The sequence below is a fragment of the Vicia villosa genome, linkage group LG4 (assembly GCF_029867415.1).
Source record: "Vicia villosa cultivar HV-30 ecotype Madison, WI linkage group LG4, Vvil1.0, whole genome shotgun sequence".
Lineage (NCBI taxonomy): Eukaryota > Viridiplantae > Streptophyta > Magnoliopsida > Fabales > Fabaceae > Vicia > Vicia villosa.
The window spans coordinates 171,024,413-171,039,512 of record NC_081183.1 but is presented as its reverse complement, the minus strand read 5'-3'; the positions used below and the strand labels follow the sequence as shown (position 1 = coordinate 171,039,512).

The 15,100-nt window shown below is 38.0% G+C and overlaps 1 protein-coding gene across 3 annotated transcripts; it reads right to left on the bottom strand.

Annotated features, from left to right (window-relative positions):
* Positions 1-11,565: 11,565 nt before the first annotated feature.
* Positions 11,566-15,034, bottom strand: LOC131595910 (alpha,alpha-trehalose-phosphate synthase [UDP-forming] 6-like). 3 transcript variants are annotated; one of them, XM_058868433.1, is made up of 4 exons: positions 14,817-15,034; positions 12,464-14,664; positions 12,106-12,379; positions 11,566-11,995 (listed from the first exon to the last, which is right to left on the bottom strand). In XM_058868433.1, exons 2-4 carry the CDS (start codon positions 14,470-14,472, stop codon positions 11,711-11,713), a joined length of 2,568 nt encoding a protein of 855 aa, XP_058724416.1. In that variant the 5' UTR covers positions 14,473-14,664; positions 14,817-15,034; the 3' UTR covers positions 11,566-11,710. The 3 variants fall into 3 exon arrangements, with proteins under 3 accessions (XP_058724416.1, XP_058724417.1, XP_058724415.1); XM_058868434.1 differs by having other exon boundaries at positions 12,464-14,398; XM_058868432.1 differs by having other exon boundaries at positions 12,464-15,034.
* Between the last annotated feature and the right edge of the window lie 66 nt (positions 15,035-15,100).

The window sequence follows — 15,100 nt, the reverse complement described above, 5'->3', positions numbered from 1 at the left end:
AATGTATAGGATGTCAAATTCATGTAAATAGGCTAGTTTACATTTCCCGCACAATCGATGTAATAGCGTAGATTTATTTTCTGCACTTTACATTTCCGCATTTTAATTTCCAGCACCCATATAAACTGCGTGTATGTCAAAGATAAAACTGAACCGTCAGATCACTAACTTCAAAGATAAATATCTGAATTCAATCACAATCACATTTGCACCTCCTAGGGTAACCCCTTTTCACTCTTTTCAAAATCAAAGTTACATTTCTACTGTTTCGAGTACAAAATCGAACCTTTTGTTTATATCCGACGAATGGATAGATTTTTAAAGGGAACAAGGATAAAGACCTCCTAACTCAGGGTAGACCTCCTAGTTTGCTTGCTCAAAATCAAAACAAACAAAATTCTCATACACTGTTGTTTTTTAAAACGAATTTTCCAAAAGACAGTATTTTGTATACATCCAAACACGGATCATTACAAAATTAACGATCTTTTCAAAACATCTTTCGAAAGATAAACAAGCATTTGTATATATCCGCACAAGGATCATTACAAATTCTATTTGCAAAGGTATTTCAAAAACACAGGTAAAGCATTCCGAATCAATTGAAAAGTAAAGCAAATGAGCTAAGCAAACTAAAGAGCCCATGGATAACCATGGATACAAAGGGTGCTAACACCTTCCCTTTGTATAACCTACCCCCTTACCCAGAATCTCTCAAAGGTCTTTTTTCTGTTTCTTTTATAAACCTTTCCTTCATTGGATAAAATAAAAGGTCGGTGGCGACTCTGTAAACTTTTTCAAAAGTGACGCGAAAGCGTCCGATCGACAAAAAAGAGTCAGTTCACGTATCCCACCCACGGAGGGGTATGGCCCGAAAGGACGGTCCACAATTTCTATCCCTTTTTTGTGGACTACGAAACCCAAGAAATCACCTGCCTGCACAAAGAAAGCACATTTAAGGGGATTCATCTTCAAGCCATATTTCCTCATTCTTTCGAATGATTGGCTTAGATGATCGAGATGACTCATACCCGAGGTAGATTTTACCACGATGTCATCTATATACACTTGCATGAATGTTTCTATAAAGTCATGAAATATAGAATTCATTGCTCTTTGATAAGTTGCCCCAGCGTTTTTCAAACCAAAAGGCATCACAACCCATTCGTAAGTGCCTATTGCTCCTGGGCAACGAAATGCTGTCTTGGATACATCATCTTCTGCTATAAAAATTTGATTGTATCCTGAATATCCATCTAACATGCTCAAATACTCAAAACCTGCGGCTGAGTCTACTAGCATTTCTGCTACAGGCATAGGATACTCATCTTTAGGAGTAGCTGCATTAAGGTCACGAAAGTCTATGCATACTCTTAATGAGCCATTCTTTTTAATTACAGGTACTATATTAGCAATCCACTCGACATACCTTGTAGTTCGGATAAATTTGCAACGCAAGAGTCTTTCGACTTCTGTCTTAATCTTCGAGTGAATCTCTGGCGCGAATCTTATGGGAGTTTGCTTTATTGGCTTCTTCCCTTCTTTTATTGGTAATTTCAATTCGACTAAGTCTCTTCCGAGACCAGGCATCTCATCATAATCCCAAGCAAAACAATCTCTGTTGTCTTTCAACATTTTGATGATCGTTGCTTTCAACTCAGGCTCTAGTTTCGCGCTGATATATGTTATTCTCTTTTGATCATTGTCTCCAAGATTTACTTCTTCAAGAGGATCTTGGGCTAACATCTTTATGTTCGACGCCATTGGGTCTTTCTCGAATCCCAAAGGTTCTTCGTCGTATATTGCATCTAACCTCTGACTTGGTTCTTCTCTTATGATCTCTTCAACTGGAGCCGTGTCTTCAGGGAATTCGAAACTCGTACGTATCTCCAATTCTGTTGTTCCTTCCTTGATTGGAACTGTATCTATCTTTGTACTTGATAGTTCGGCTTCGAGAGCCGCCTTTCTTTTGTTCTCGGCCACATAGGCCGAAATCTTTTCGAAGAACACAGACTCAGACATTATTAACGTCATCATCCCAGCCTGTTGGCCGTACTGTCTGATAATTCTCCAATGGTGCTGTATCTGGTGGTCCATCCATGATCTCTCTATCCCATTGGAATCCATTTGGATGCAAAGTCAAATAGTACAATGCATTTCTATTTGGAACATACATCTCTTCAGCAGCATGACAAGGACCTATGTTTGCCAGGTTCCTATCGAAGTTGGTTCTATTTACCTGGTTGACTTCAGCCATGTAGTAACTCTGATCACCTTCGATATTCTCCACTATACCATCTTCTCTCCAAATCGTCACCCTCTGATGCATTGTTGAGGGTACAACTGCTACACCATGAATCCATTCTCTACCAAGCAAAAGGTTGTAGTTTGCTTTTGCTGGTATAACCATAAACATGGTTGGCCTCGTAACTGAGCCTACTGTCAAATTGACTTGAACAACTCCCAGTGTTTGTCCTATTTTGCCTTCATAATTAGATAAGACCATGTTATGTGGCCTTATATCTGTATCGAACATACCAATTCTTTTCAGCATATATTGAGGCATTAGGTTCACTGCTGCTCCTCCATCAACTAAGACTTTATTAATACCAACATTCTCAATCTTCGCCCTGATGTAAAGTGGCTTCAAGTGGTTTCGCATACCCTCATCTGGTCTTTCGAAGAAAGCATTCTGTTCTTCTACTGCACCATTATTCAGCACATAGTAACACACATGTCTGTGTTTTGTCATTTCTTCGATATCAGCCTCTTCGCAGTCTTCTACTTCAACTTCCTGGTTAAACTCGTGAGGGAGTACAGATACTACATTACAATTAAGATTTATGGATGACACTCCATCGGAATCAAAATCATTTGTCATTCTATCCTCTTCTTTCCAGGAATTTGAACGCATCTTCTCTTCTTCATCTAAGAGTTTCTCAGCTTCGAACAACCTGCGTTCCACCGGAGGTTTGTTTAACTTTGCCCCCTGGTATGAGACTTGGTTGCTACTAGATTCTCCAACTTCTCTTGGCCTGTATTCCTTCTGAGACTTTTTTATCCTCTGATGCCTTCTCCACTGGGATCGAGACATAGGATTTTTTCCCTTATAATTCTCCAATCGATTCGCCTCTCGATTTGGTCTTTGAAATTGTTTCCTATATGCCATTGCAGTTCTTCCTCCTTGGTCCCAGCTTCGCCATTTGTTGGTTCTTGCATCAGCTTGTATCCACATATCCCTGGGTGCATTCGCAGGGACTTTGAAAGTCACTCTTCGAGCTCTAGGGTGTGGACTATCAGGCCTCTTTGTCGGAGTCCATATGTCGAAACCATAAAGGTTAGGACGCAACCCCTGAGTTTCCCTACTCATATGGCAGTATATGCGTTCGAATGATCGTGCGAGTCTTTCATCATAGACTGCCCCACATCTGGGACACAGAGCAACTTCAGTGTTTCCTTTGTGGCATCTGACCAAAAATCCTACCAAGCTCTCATCCATCTTTGGATATAGTTGTAGCAGGGGATTTGGCTCTCTTGCTGGATGTTCCCATCTTTCGCGCCGAGCCCTCTCGAAGTTGGCTTCGACTCTTCGATTCAGCATGATCGAGCACCTTGGACACATCCATTGCTTACCACCGCTTCTCTCGTGACATTTCCAAAGATATTCTTTGAGGCTTTCAGTTTTTTGTGGAGCTTCGATGCCCCCATTTTGCCTTGTTAACCAGGTCTCTAATTCGCCAAACTCAGACCTGGGCGTCTGGCACTGACCATGTTAACTGCTACTGGAGGAACTTCAGAGATTTGTATTTTCTGGAGTTTCATCCTGAGGTCTTCAGTGGCCTCGCTGCTTTCTTCCTTCGAGGCTTCAGTTATCTCTGCCTTGGAAGATTCTTCAACATCAGTATTGAAGATTATGTCACCATTTAGGCTTTCAGTAGCCTGCTTTCCATTGAACATTGATTTGGTTTCTACAACTTCGACTTCAGACGCCTCCACCATGTTGATATCTTCTACCTCACAGAGGCTAGCGTCAGCAATGTTCAGAGGATTTGAATCTACCCTCATTTGATTCTTGGTTTTGTCAGCAAACTTCAACCTTCCATCATTGAGAGCATTTTGAATTAGATCCCTGAAAAGAAAACATTGAGAAGTTTTATGGCCTAAAAAACCATGATATTTACAGAAACCTCTTTTCTTCCGTTGTTCCAACGGAGGAATTTTGGAATTTGGGGGTAGTATCATTTGGCCATCTTTTACCAGTAAATCAAATATTTCATCACATTTGGTAATGTCAAATGTATAAGTTTTCTCAGGGAACCTATCATTCTTATCATTTTCTACTGGGTTTTTTCCATTTGCTGGATTTAACAATTTGCAAGCATAAGGTGGCGCTTCTTTTAATTCAGCCAAGTCTATTTCGACTTCTTCAGGGCTATATGAGTCATTGAAAGACTCCTCATCAACATTCTCGGCTTCGACGTACGCCACTCTTTCTTTCTTATAGCTTTTATTTGCCCTAGCTTTTTCTGCCTTCAGGCGTTCGACCTGTCGAACCCTATCTGCTAATTGGGCCATGTCCCTGAGGTATTGGGTATCTAGTTTCTTTCTTATTGAATAATCCAAACCACCCGCAGCCATTTCGACGAGTTCATGTTCCGGAACCGTTGTAAAACATCTTGATTTCAACAGGCGGAACCTATTTAAGTAGTCATCAATTGTCTCTGCGAATTTTCTTTTAACACTGGCCAATTCTTTCAGACTTATCTTAGTTTGACCCATGTAGAATTGCTCGTGGAACAACCTTTCTAAGTATGCCCATGCGTCTATCGAATTTGGTGGCAAAGTAGTGAACCAAATAATCGCATTTTTTGTCAGCGAACTAGGGAAATATTTAATCCTTAGATCCTCGTTTCCCGCTAAGTCTCCTGCTTCTGTTAAATATCTAGCAATATGTTCCACAGTTGACTCATTAGTTTCGCCAGAAAATTTTGTGAATTTAGGAACCTTAGTTCCCCTAGGCAATTCTGTTTGCATGATATAATCTGATATAGGGGATGTATAATTTGGACGTCTGAGTCCAGTACTAAGGCCATTATTGGTCATAACCCTCTCTATCATGGCGGTTAAGTTATTTTCTGTAGCCAGATTTTCTCTTCTGACTCTTTGAACAATCTCATCTGGGTGTTCGTTCCTACCCACAATCCTTAATCTGGGTTGCTCCTCCTCCGTTTCTTGTCGGACGGGGACAGTTCCTTGATTTGAAGCTTCTAAGTTAATTATTGGAGTTCCTTCGAACACCTCTGTTCTTCGTGAGGGGCCTACATCCCTAGTAGCCGTCCTAGATGATGGAACTATGTCTTGTACACGTTCTAAAATGGGCCTCTCTTCTTGATTCGAAGGCTGTTTGTCTTTCCTTTTAGGTGGTGGTACTCCCATGAATTCTTCCATTCGATTCATTTGCGATGATATCTTTTGGAAAATTTCTACGTTTTCCCTATTTGTAGTAGTAACATTTGCCATTAGTGGGTTCAAGACTGAAGTTAGTTCTCTGGCCAAAACCCCTACCATATCATGGTTGCTTGCATCCATTTCTTGTCGAAATGCTGCTTGGTTATTTGTGGTAAAGTGAGGCATCTGGGTAGAGAAACCAGTGTTATGTGCACTTCGACCCACTGAACTAACATTTGGTGAAAATGTCGCATTGTTAGTTGGGGCATATATATGTCCTGCCCCTCGTACGCCTGTTCCATGTGGGTATGGCATTCCGTATGGATTATTTGGTCTCCATTCGAAAGCGGAGTTCGTGCCTTGACCAAATAAATTGTTTGCAGCATTTGTTGAGGCAAACAATACGTCCTCTGCGCTTGTGGATGAGGGTGCGGTTGTCGACACTGAAACTGGAACAGTCCCTGAGGGTGCTGTATTATTTTCAGGCATAGTCTGGGAATTATCTGCAGGTCTCGATCCGTTTGGACCCGTCGTATTCTGTGTTCCCGGACTGGAAGTCGAATTTGCCGCTCCTGATCCTGAACCTTGTGGGGGATCCTGATCACCCCCTGCACTGGCCGTAACAGTCATTTTCCTGTTGTACCTTCGTTTGGGAATCGGTTGTGCACTGTCTTTTAATTTACCGTTCCTAAGGTTCATACAAGGTCTTGATATTGTCTAGACAAAAACAAAACAATTGATTAAAACAATCTGCTTGACACTGTCCCACTGGGCGTGCCAATTTGTTTACGGTGATTTCCGGTAAACAACCGCTAGTCTTCCAAATTATAATAAATATGATTTGGTTACTTGCAGGATCGACTAGATTGATCCTAGGACACATAGTCAAGAAGATTGTTATCAATGTTCATTTGAATCATATTCGTAATTTGTCCTCTTCGATGAGTATTGTTCGATTCAAGAATCTTGGTAATTGCTTCGTTATATGTAATTATAACTTCAACAAGAAAGATAAATAACATAACATATGAAACTTAAAGATTGTTAAAACATAAAGAATCTTAAACTGCAGAAACGTTAAAGACTTTAAAAGTAAATGATCATGAAAGTAAATTCGAAAGTAAAATAAAGATACAGGAATGTAAATGACAGGAAATAAATGGAATGCAGTAACTCAGAAATGTATTCGAAAATGAAATACAATACACATGTATTAAAATGGTGGTGTCATACGTACATTTTCTCAGCGAACTCTTTCTCGTAACACTTGATACTTGAGTAAATATGTGAGTGATTTGTACAAAATGAACACACAGAATCCTAACATTAAGACTCCTATTTATACTAGTTTCGACCTTAACGGTCCTATACTAATCTGCTTCCACGTTTCTCATCAGAACTTCCAGCGAAGCCATCTGTTATTGAACGGTTACGAAACCGTCTTCGAATTTCAAATCTTCCCGCCTGAGTCCATCTTCGACGCGTGGCAGTGTATTAAACAAACACTACTAAAAAAACACGCTAAGCAGTAATACTTGAATACATATTCTATGAATTTTGTCTAAGTCCCGAAGACATATGCTTTCATTAATCTTTCAGCGTTCACTTATCTTCATCGAACTTAGAAGTCTTTATTTTTCGAAGCATGACCACCAGTAGCCATTCTTTTACTTTTTAAGGGATGGCCATCAGTAACCATCTTTCCTTCGATTCTCAACTCCTTCGAAGGACAAACAATATAAAACGAAATCTTCAGCTAACAGCGCCATGGCAAATACTTTTCATTCATTCTTGCAAGTTACACCTCGTTTACTTGAGCATTGAACTATTAACCTTTATGGTACGTCTATGTTATGCCGTATCAAAGACTTGCACGATCGTATCGCAACAACTTCATACTTACATGACATCAATCTCATGTTCCACACTATAATAGTGACACTATTTATAGTGGCACTTATTTTAAAAACTCATTATAACCTTTCTCTTTCTAAGAAATACTTGGAAATATCATTTGATTATTAAAATTTTAGAAAGGCACAATCCAACCCTTGTTGTGAAATTATTTTTTTCAACAAATGATATATGAGCTCAGGGATCTGAACAAAATAAAAAAAAGGTGTTAGATTTGAACGATCCTGACAGGAATGTCTGAATCAACAAAGTTCATAGCCGACGGAGGATCTTCACACATGCCTTCATACTTCAATGGATTAGACTGCTATTATTGGAAAGGAAAGATGAGATTATTCACGCTTTCTCAAGACAACAACTTGTGGCCAATAGTCGAAAATGGTAATTTTGTGCCTATGACCACTCTAAGTGAAAATGCAGCATCAATTCCCAAGCCTCAGACATATTAGAACAAATACGATAACAACAAGGTAGTTCTAAACTCAAAAGCTCAATTTATTTTATCATGCGCTCTTATCCGGGAAGAATATGATAGAATTGAAGAGTGTACAACTGCAAAATAAATATGAGATGCTCTCAAAATACATCATGGAGGCACCAGCCATATCAAAAAGGAAAGAATTGATATTGGAACCCGAAAGTTTGAAACATTTGAAATGAAGGAAGAAGAAACAGTAGATGAAATGTTTGCAAGATTAGTAGTAATTATAAATGAACTTTGATCTCTTGGGAAAATCTACACTACTCACGAAAGAGTTAAAAAAAACTAAGATGCCTTCCAAAAGTTTGGAGACTAATGGTAACCGCTATCTCACAAGCAAAGAATATAAAGTACTACAAGTTGAATAACTCGTAGGATGCCTTTGCTCTCATGAAAATACTCTTAGTGAGGATAAACCGCAAAGAAAAATAAAAATGATAGCCCTAAAAACGTCACAAAATTACATTAGAACTATTTTCTTTCGTAAGACTGCAATGATACTAAGAATATATAATATTACGGTCTTCATAAGATGTTTATTTATTTTGAGATTTTTGAAACCACAATATCTTTCAAATGTTAAAATTAGCTACCTCAAAGGTTGCTTTGTTCAAAAAGACATACAAGAGACTATCTCCTCCCCTAGCGTTATGGCGGATGAAGTATACTCCGTGGAACTCGTGCCCCGATTCCAGCTAGATTTCGCCTATACTGAGCTATCTACAAACCGGCAAGCTCCCGCTCGACGAGGGAAAAGTGAGAAATATCACAAGAAAAGCTGCCAAGTACACCCTGCTCTTAAGGAAGCTTTACAAATTGGAGAGAGCTACTCCCATGTTGAGGTGTCTGGACAAGAGCGTCATTGCTTTAGTTCTCGCGAAAGTTCACAAGGGAGCATGCAACAGTCATAATGGAAGAAAAAATTTGTAATGATGTTTAGGACAACTTATACTTTTTGTAATGAAAAAAATATCTTTTTTCAATGTTAATTTGTTTTCTTCATGTTTCAAGTTAATTTGTTGTCTTACCGTTTTACTAGAATTATGTTATTTTGCCGTCATGAACAAGTATCACTTTATTGTTGTCTTACGATGTTACTGTGTAACCGGCATGGTAAAATGACTTGATATTATGAAGTGAAACGTGCTTGGTATACTTGACTTGTAAACATGGCCTATAGTCAAACATGGCCTTTAATCATGACTTGAAATAATGCTTGGTAAACATGACCTATAAACATGGCATTAGTCAAACATGGCCTGTAAACCTGACTTGACCTAATGCTTGGTAAACATGACTTGAACTAATTCTTGGTAAACATGACCTGTAAACATGGCATGTAGTCAAACAAGGCGTGTAAACATGACTTGAACTAATGATTGGTAAACATAACTTGTAAGCATGGCATGCAAACATGATATACTTGACTTGTAAACATGGCATATAGTCAAACATGGCCTATAATCATGACTTGAAATAATGCTTGGTAAACATGACCTGTAAACATGGCATTAGTCAAACATGGCCTATAAACCTTACTTGACCTAATGCTTGGTAAACATGACTTAAACTAATTCTTGGTAAACATGACATGTAGTCAAACATGGCATGTAAACATGACTTGAACTAATGATTGGTAAACATAACTTGTAAGCATGGCATGCAAAATGGCATGTAATTATGCAGTAAAACATGACCTATAAATATGCAGTTGAACATGGTCTATAATTATGCAGTAAAACAGGCTTGAAAATAGGCATAGTAGTCAACATTGTGTTTCAACAATTCACAAGTTACATTTTGGAAATATGACACAATTGTGGAACAATTCATAACCAAAACATATTTTTCATTCATAAATACTTGATACATTAGTTACAACATATGTGTTTCAATTTCATTACAATTTTGTGGAAAATATCACTTGACAATTTTTTTGCAACTAGTCCTATTAACTTCAACTCTTACTTCATTACACTTGTTGCAATTAGACCTATTAACAACACAAAGCTCATGACATATATAAACTTCAACTGCATATCAGAAACTTTATCTTCATCTTCAATTCATCCTCTTTGAGTTTGCCTTCATTCACCTTAATCTTCTCTACGCTTAATCTTTGATACAATGAAGAAATCATTTCTTTGACTCTTGGGATCATCTCATTATCATACCAAACAAAATAATTGCACCTTTTGTCACCCTGATGCTACAAATAATATAGAAGAAGAACAAGTTCAAAGATTTTTGAATCACACAGAATGTACAAATTTTAAATGGATGAGTTGCAGAACATTAATACCTTATACATCACCCCGTATAAACGATGTCCTAGGTTAGCACGGTCCATGATGACATCAATAGTACACCAAAACCACACTTGCATTTGCCTCGGTTGAAAGGAGATTTCTGTATTTTTTGTTTGAGAAAACTGAGACATGCTTGTTTTTAATGAGGTAACCAACAAATTGAAGAATAAGGTTTGTGCAATTGCTTGATTGATTACTTGCTTAAGGTTTATCTGAGGCTGAAGATGATGGTGTGTGTGACAAACTGAAAAAGGAAGACGATGAATTATAATTTTCAACCTCATATGAATTTTATTAATAAGGATAAATAGTTTAAATATTAAAGGTTTAAAACCAATAAGTAAAAAAATTTAATAATGAATTTTTGAATTTTATTAATAGGGATAAATAGTTTAAATATTAAAGGTTTAAAACCAATAAGTAAAAAAATTTAACAATGATTTTTTTAAACTGTGTTAAGAAATGTGATTTGGCCTAACTCAATCTTACATAACCGGCTAGTAGTGTGAGGATTGTCCCCGCTTATAAGTACATGTTCAGGTCATATAATGTCCGATGTGAGACTCTTAACACACTCCCTCACGTTCAGGACTAGACAACTGGGACGTAAAAATAAATGGTGGGTGGCCCGATACAGAAACCATAATAGGTGGCCCACCGAATCTTAAACCATGCTCTGATACCATGTTAAGAAATGTGGTTTGTAGGATGAGGATTACCCCATTTATAAGTACATGTTCAGGTCATATATTGTCCGATGTGAGACTCTTAACACACACCCCTCACGCCCAGGACTAGACAACTGGGGCGTAGAAATAAATTTTGGGTGATCCATCAGATCTTAAACGAGAATCTGATATCATGTTAAGAAATATGATTTGGCCTAACTCAACCCTACAAAATCGACTAATAGGGTGAAAATTGCCTAATTTATAAGTACATATTCAGGCCATATATTATCCGATGTAGAACTCTTAACAAACTGCATAATTCCTACATAAATTCCTTGTCAACATAATTAATGAGGTGGTGCCAACATCACTCTTTTGAGGTGTCACATACACAAAGGATGAAATGTTTTAAAAAGGGGCTAAAATTTTAAAAATAAAAATGGAAGGACAACTCCCATTTAAGCCTAAATAGCATTGTTGCGTCAAAATAAAATAAAAAACTAGAAGGCTATATTAAATTGACACCATCTATTCTGTTGCAGATTTCTTGTAGGCCAGAATTACACTAATACTTTTTTAAAGTCTTGTCAATGATCATTATCAAAAGAGATTGATCTTTTATTCCCTTTGTCTCTCAGAAAATCCATGTGTTTCACTTTCAGGATTTTTACTCTCCATTATTCTAGCAATTGATTCATAGCCTTTGGAATTTATAACATAAAGTTTAAAACAGAATGCAAAATTTACCATCACAGCAGAATTTATAACTGAAACCAAATATATATACAAGTTTTCTGAGTAATAACTTCCATACATCACATGGAATTTCAAATATATTCAAGAGCATAATCAACCATAATTCAAATTCACCATCAAGTTTCCTCAGCTTAGCTTAAGACTTTCTGATCTGAAACACAAGCTAAGCCTTGAATCAATCTCACTATTTCAGCAGTATCATCAAGATAGTACTTAGCCTTACTCGGTTTCCGACAAACCGTGCAAGCAAATACTTCCGCTTTCGGTGCTATTGGACCGTTCATCGAGCTCGTGATTACCTCGAACATGTCTTCGTCGGATCTGTCGTCTCCTATGCACAAAACAAAGTCAGGTGACATTCCCTTTTCTTCCATCGATGAAAGTAGACGTTTCGCCACTATTCCCTTGCTCACACCCTGCATGTATAAAGTTTTTCAGCCAAACAAGTCCTTAATAAACTATCCTAGACGTATCTTAAGTTGTTTTCATAAGCTCTCGCAAACATCAGTTAGAATGTTATACATACCTGTGGTTTAACCTCGACATAATTCTGGCCACTTTTCACAGTCACCGGTTCATTTGCCAGCACGCTTTCGAGATGATCGAGAAGTTCTTTAGCTTGGCATGATCCGAAATCTGGATCTGCATCCTCATACCACCAAACAAGTGCAGTCTCTTTATCTTCAATGGTGGATCCATCAGTTGTTTCGGTATAAAGTTTCATAACAGGCTCTGCGATTTGTTTCCAACTACAATCGGTTGCAGGAACACAGGTTTCCCATTCGTCGTCTCGCTTCATTCTGAAACATCACACATCATAGAAAAATCAATGTCAGCACCAAAAAGGTTGGAACTTAGGAGCATTGGTTAGAAATAAATCTTACCTCAGAAAGTAACCGTGCTCAGCCGCGATTCCTATATTCTCACAAGGAGAAAACCATTCCGAGAGTATCTTTCGGCTTCTCGCACTAACAAGAAATACCATGTTGTTCTTATCTCTACACAAGCTATTAAGAATTTCAATGGTTTTATCTGTTGGACTCTTATCGATGGAAACCTGAGGCATTAGTGTACCGTCGTAGTCTAGAAGGATAGCTCTATTTGCCGTCCGTTTGTAAGCTGAAACTATGTGATCCATTGAGAGCTTCCTAAAGTTTGGATCAAGTGCTACGACTTTAAAACTTAATCCAAACCCAATTCCCCACCACCTTCGTTGTACATGATCGCTACAAGCCCTTTCCAAATCCTGTAAAAAGCTACGCGCCCAATACCCGACATCATGAGTACTAACATATCTATAATGCTTTTCATGTCGAAGCTGTTTTTCCGAATCGGCCATTCCTAACGCAGAATCCATTGCATCGGCCACGGCATCAATGTTCCAAGGGTTCACTCTGATTGCGCCGCTTAAAGACGGTGAACAACCAATGAATTCAGACACAACTAACATGCTCTTTTTCTTAGGGGAGGAACCTATCTTCAAAACTTTATCCAAAGTTTCATTTCCTTGACGGCTGACTATATATTCGTACGGTATGAGATTCATTCCGTCCCTTACCGCAGTGACTAAACAACACTCGGCAACAACATAATAAGCAACTCTTTCATAAAACTTTAATGGCTCGTCAATCAAAATAACAGGATCGTACCCTGGTTCCCTAAACGTTTCGTTGATCCGTTTTACCGTTGCCTTCGTCTCATCTTGCATTTCTTGCACATCTTTTCCTCGCCCCCTAGCAGGATTCGCTATCTGAACTAATACCACTTTTCCTCGATACTCTGGATGCTGAATGAGAAGCTGCTCCATTGCCAAAAGCTTCAAAGTTATTCCCTTGAATATATCCATATCATCTACACCAAGCAACATTGTCCTTCCTTGATCCAAAAACTGTCGAATCAGCTCGCAAACTTTTTCCTCAGTTTCTTTTAACCTTAAAACCGATTGAATCTGACCCATGTGTATACCAACCGGAAGAATCTTGATACTAACAGTCCTACCATAATACTCAATTCCGATATACCCCCGCTTGGATTCGTAGGTAAGACCTAGCATCCGACTACAACACGAGAGGAAATGCCGTGCATAATCAAACGTATGAAACCCGATCAAATCCGAATTAAGTAAAGCTCTCAATAGCTCCTCCCTAATAGGCAATGTTTTGTAAATTTCCGATGAAGGAAATGGACTATGAAGGAAAAATCCAAGTTTCACCCGATTAAACCTCTTCCTCAAGAAAGTCGGTAACACCATAAGATGATAATCATGTATCCAAACAAAATCATCTTCCGGGTTAATAACTTCCATAATCCTATCAGCAAAAATCTTATTAACCGATACATAAGCTTGCCATAAAGACCGATTAAACCTACCACCAAGCTCGGGTGATAACGGCAACATGTAATGAAACAATGGCCATAATTGTTGTTTGCAAAAACCATGATAGTACTTAGTAAACATCTCCGGCGGAAGAAAAGTAGGGACACATTTGTAATTCTCAAGAAGCATCATTGATACCTCATCTTGTTCATTTGGATGAACATCTTCTTTTAAGCATCCAACATAAATAATCTCAATATCATCATCCCCTATTCCATCTTTCAATTGAAGAAGTGAATTTTCATCCCAATCAAAAGACCAAAAACTCCTATCACCATCTTGATTCTTGTGAGCCTTAATAGGAAGCTGATTCGCCACAATTATAATCCGGTCCCGGTGTACCGAAGACGAAGAGATATCCGAAGCAACACTCTCCACTTGATCATCATCAACAATAACATCAGATATCACTCCAGCAACAGTCATAATCCTTGGAATTCTCCTATTCATCAAACCAAATGATGAAGGTTCACCAGAAGCTAACTCTACTAGATTTGAATAAGATCTTGAAACCATCCTTGTAATCAATCACAAAACCCAACACACACTACTTTTTCAATCCAAGTTAACCAAAAGGGTCAATGAAGAAGTAAAGATTGTGAAGTGAAAAAGACTAGTTTTTGAGATTTGGGTCAACTAATACTAGTTCTAAACTGAGTGAAAGAGAAGTTGCAAAGCATGAAATGGCAAGATATGCAAGTTGTGAATCTATGATGACAAACAAAGGAAAACATCAAAAGGGTGTGAAGAATTTGTGTAAAGATTATAACTTTAAAAAACAGATTCAGATCACAAAAACAAAAAAACACACAAAGATTAAGGAGAAGAAAACAAGAACATAAATGGAATTAACAAATTACCAGGTTTGGTTTTGAGACTTGAATTTGAATTCCAGTTTGATTAAGTGGATAGTGGAGAAGAATATTAAAAGATTTAGATTAAGAAAAAAATGAATTTAACTTTGAATGGCTTCTCCTTGATCACAAAAGCCACCCAAATCTCTCTCTCTCTCTCTCTCTCTCTCTCTCTCTCTCTGCACTGAACAAAATCAGCATGCAACAGTGTTATGATCTTGTAAGAAGCTTACTTGTTTTCATGGGTCAACTACTAAAAATTAAATTTTATAAAATTTTTTTTTGGAATT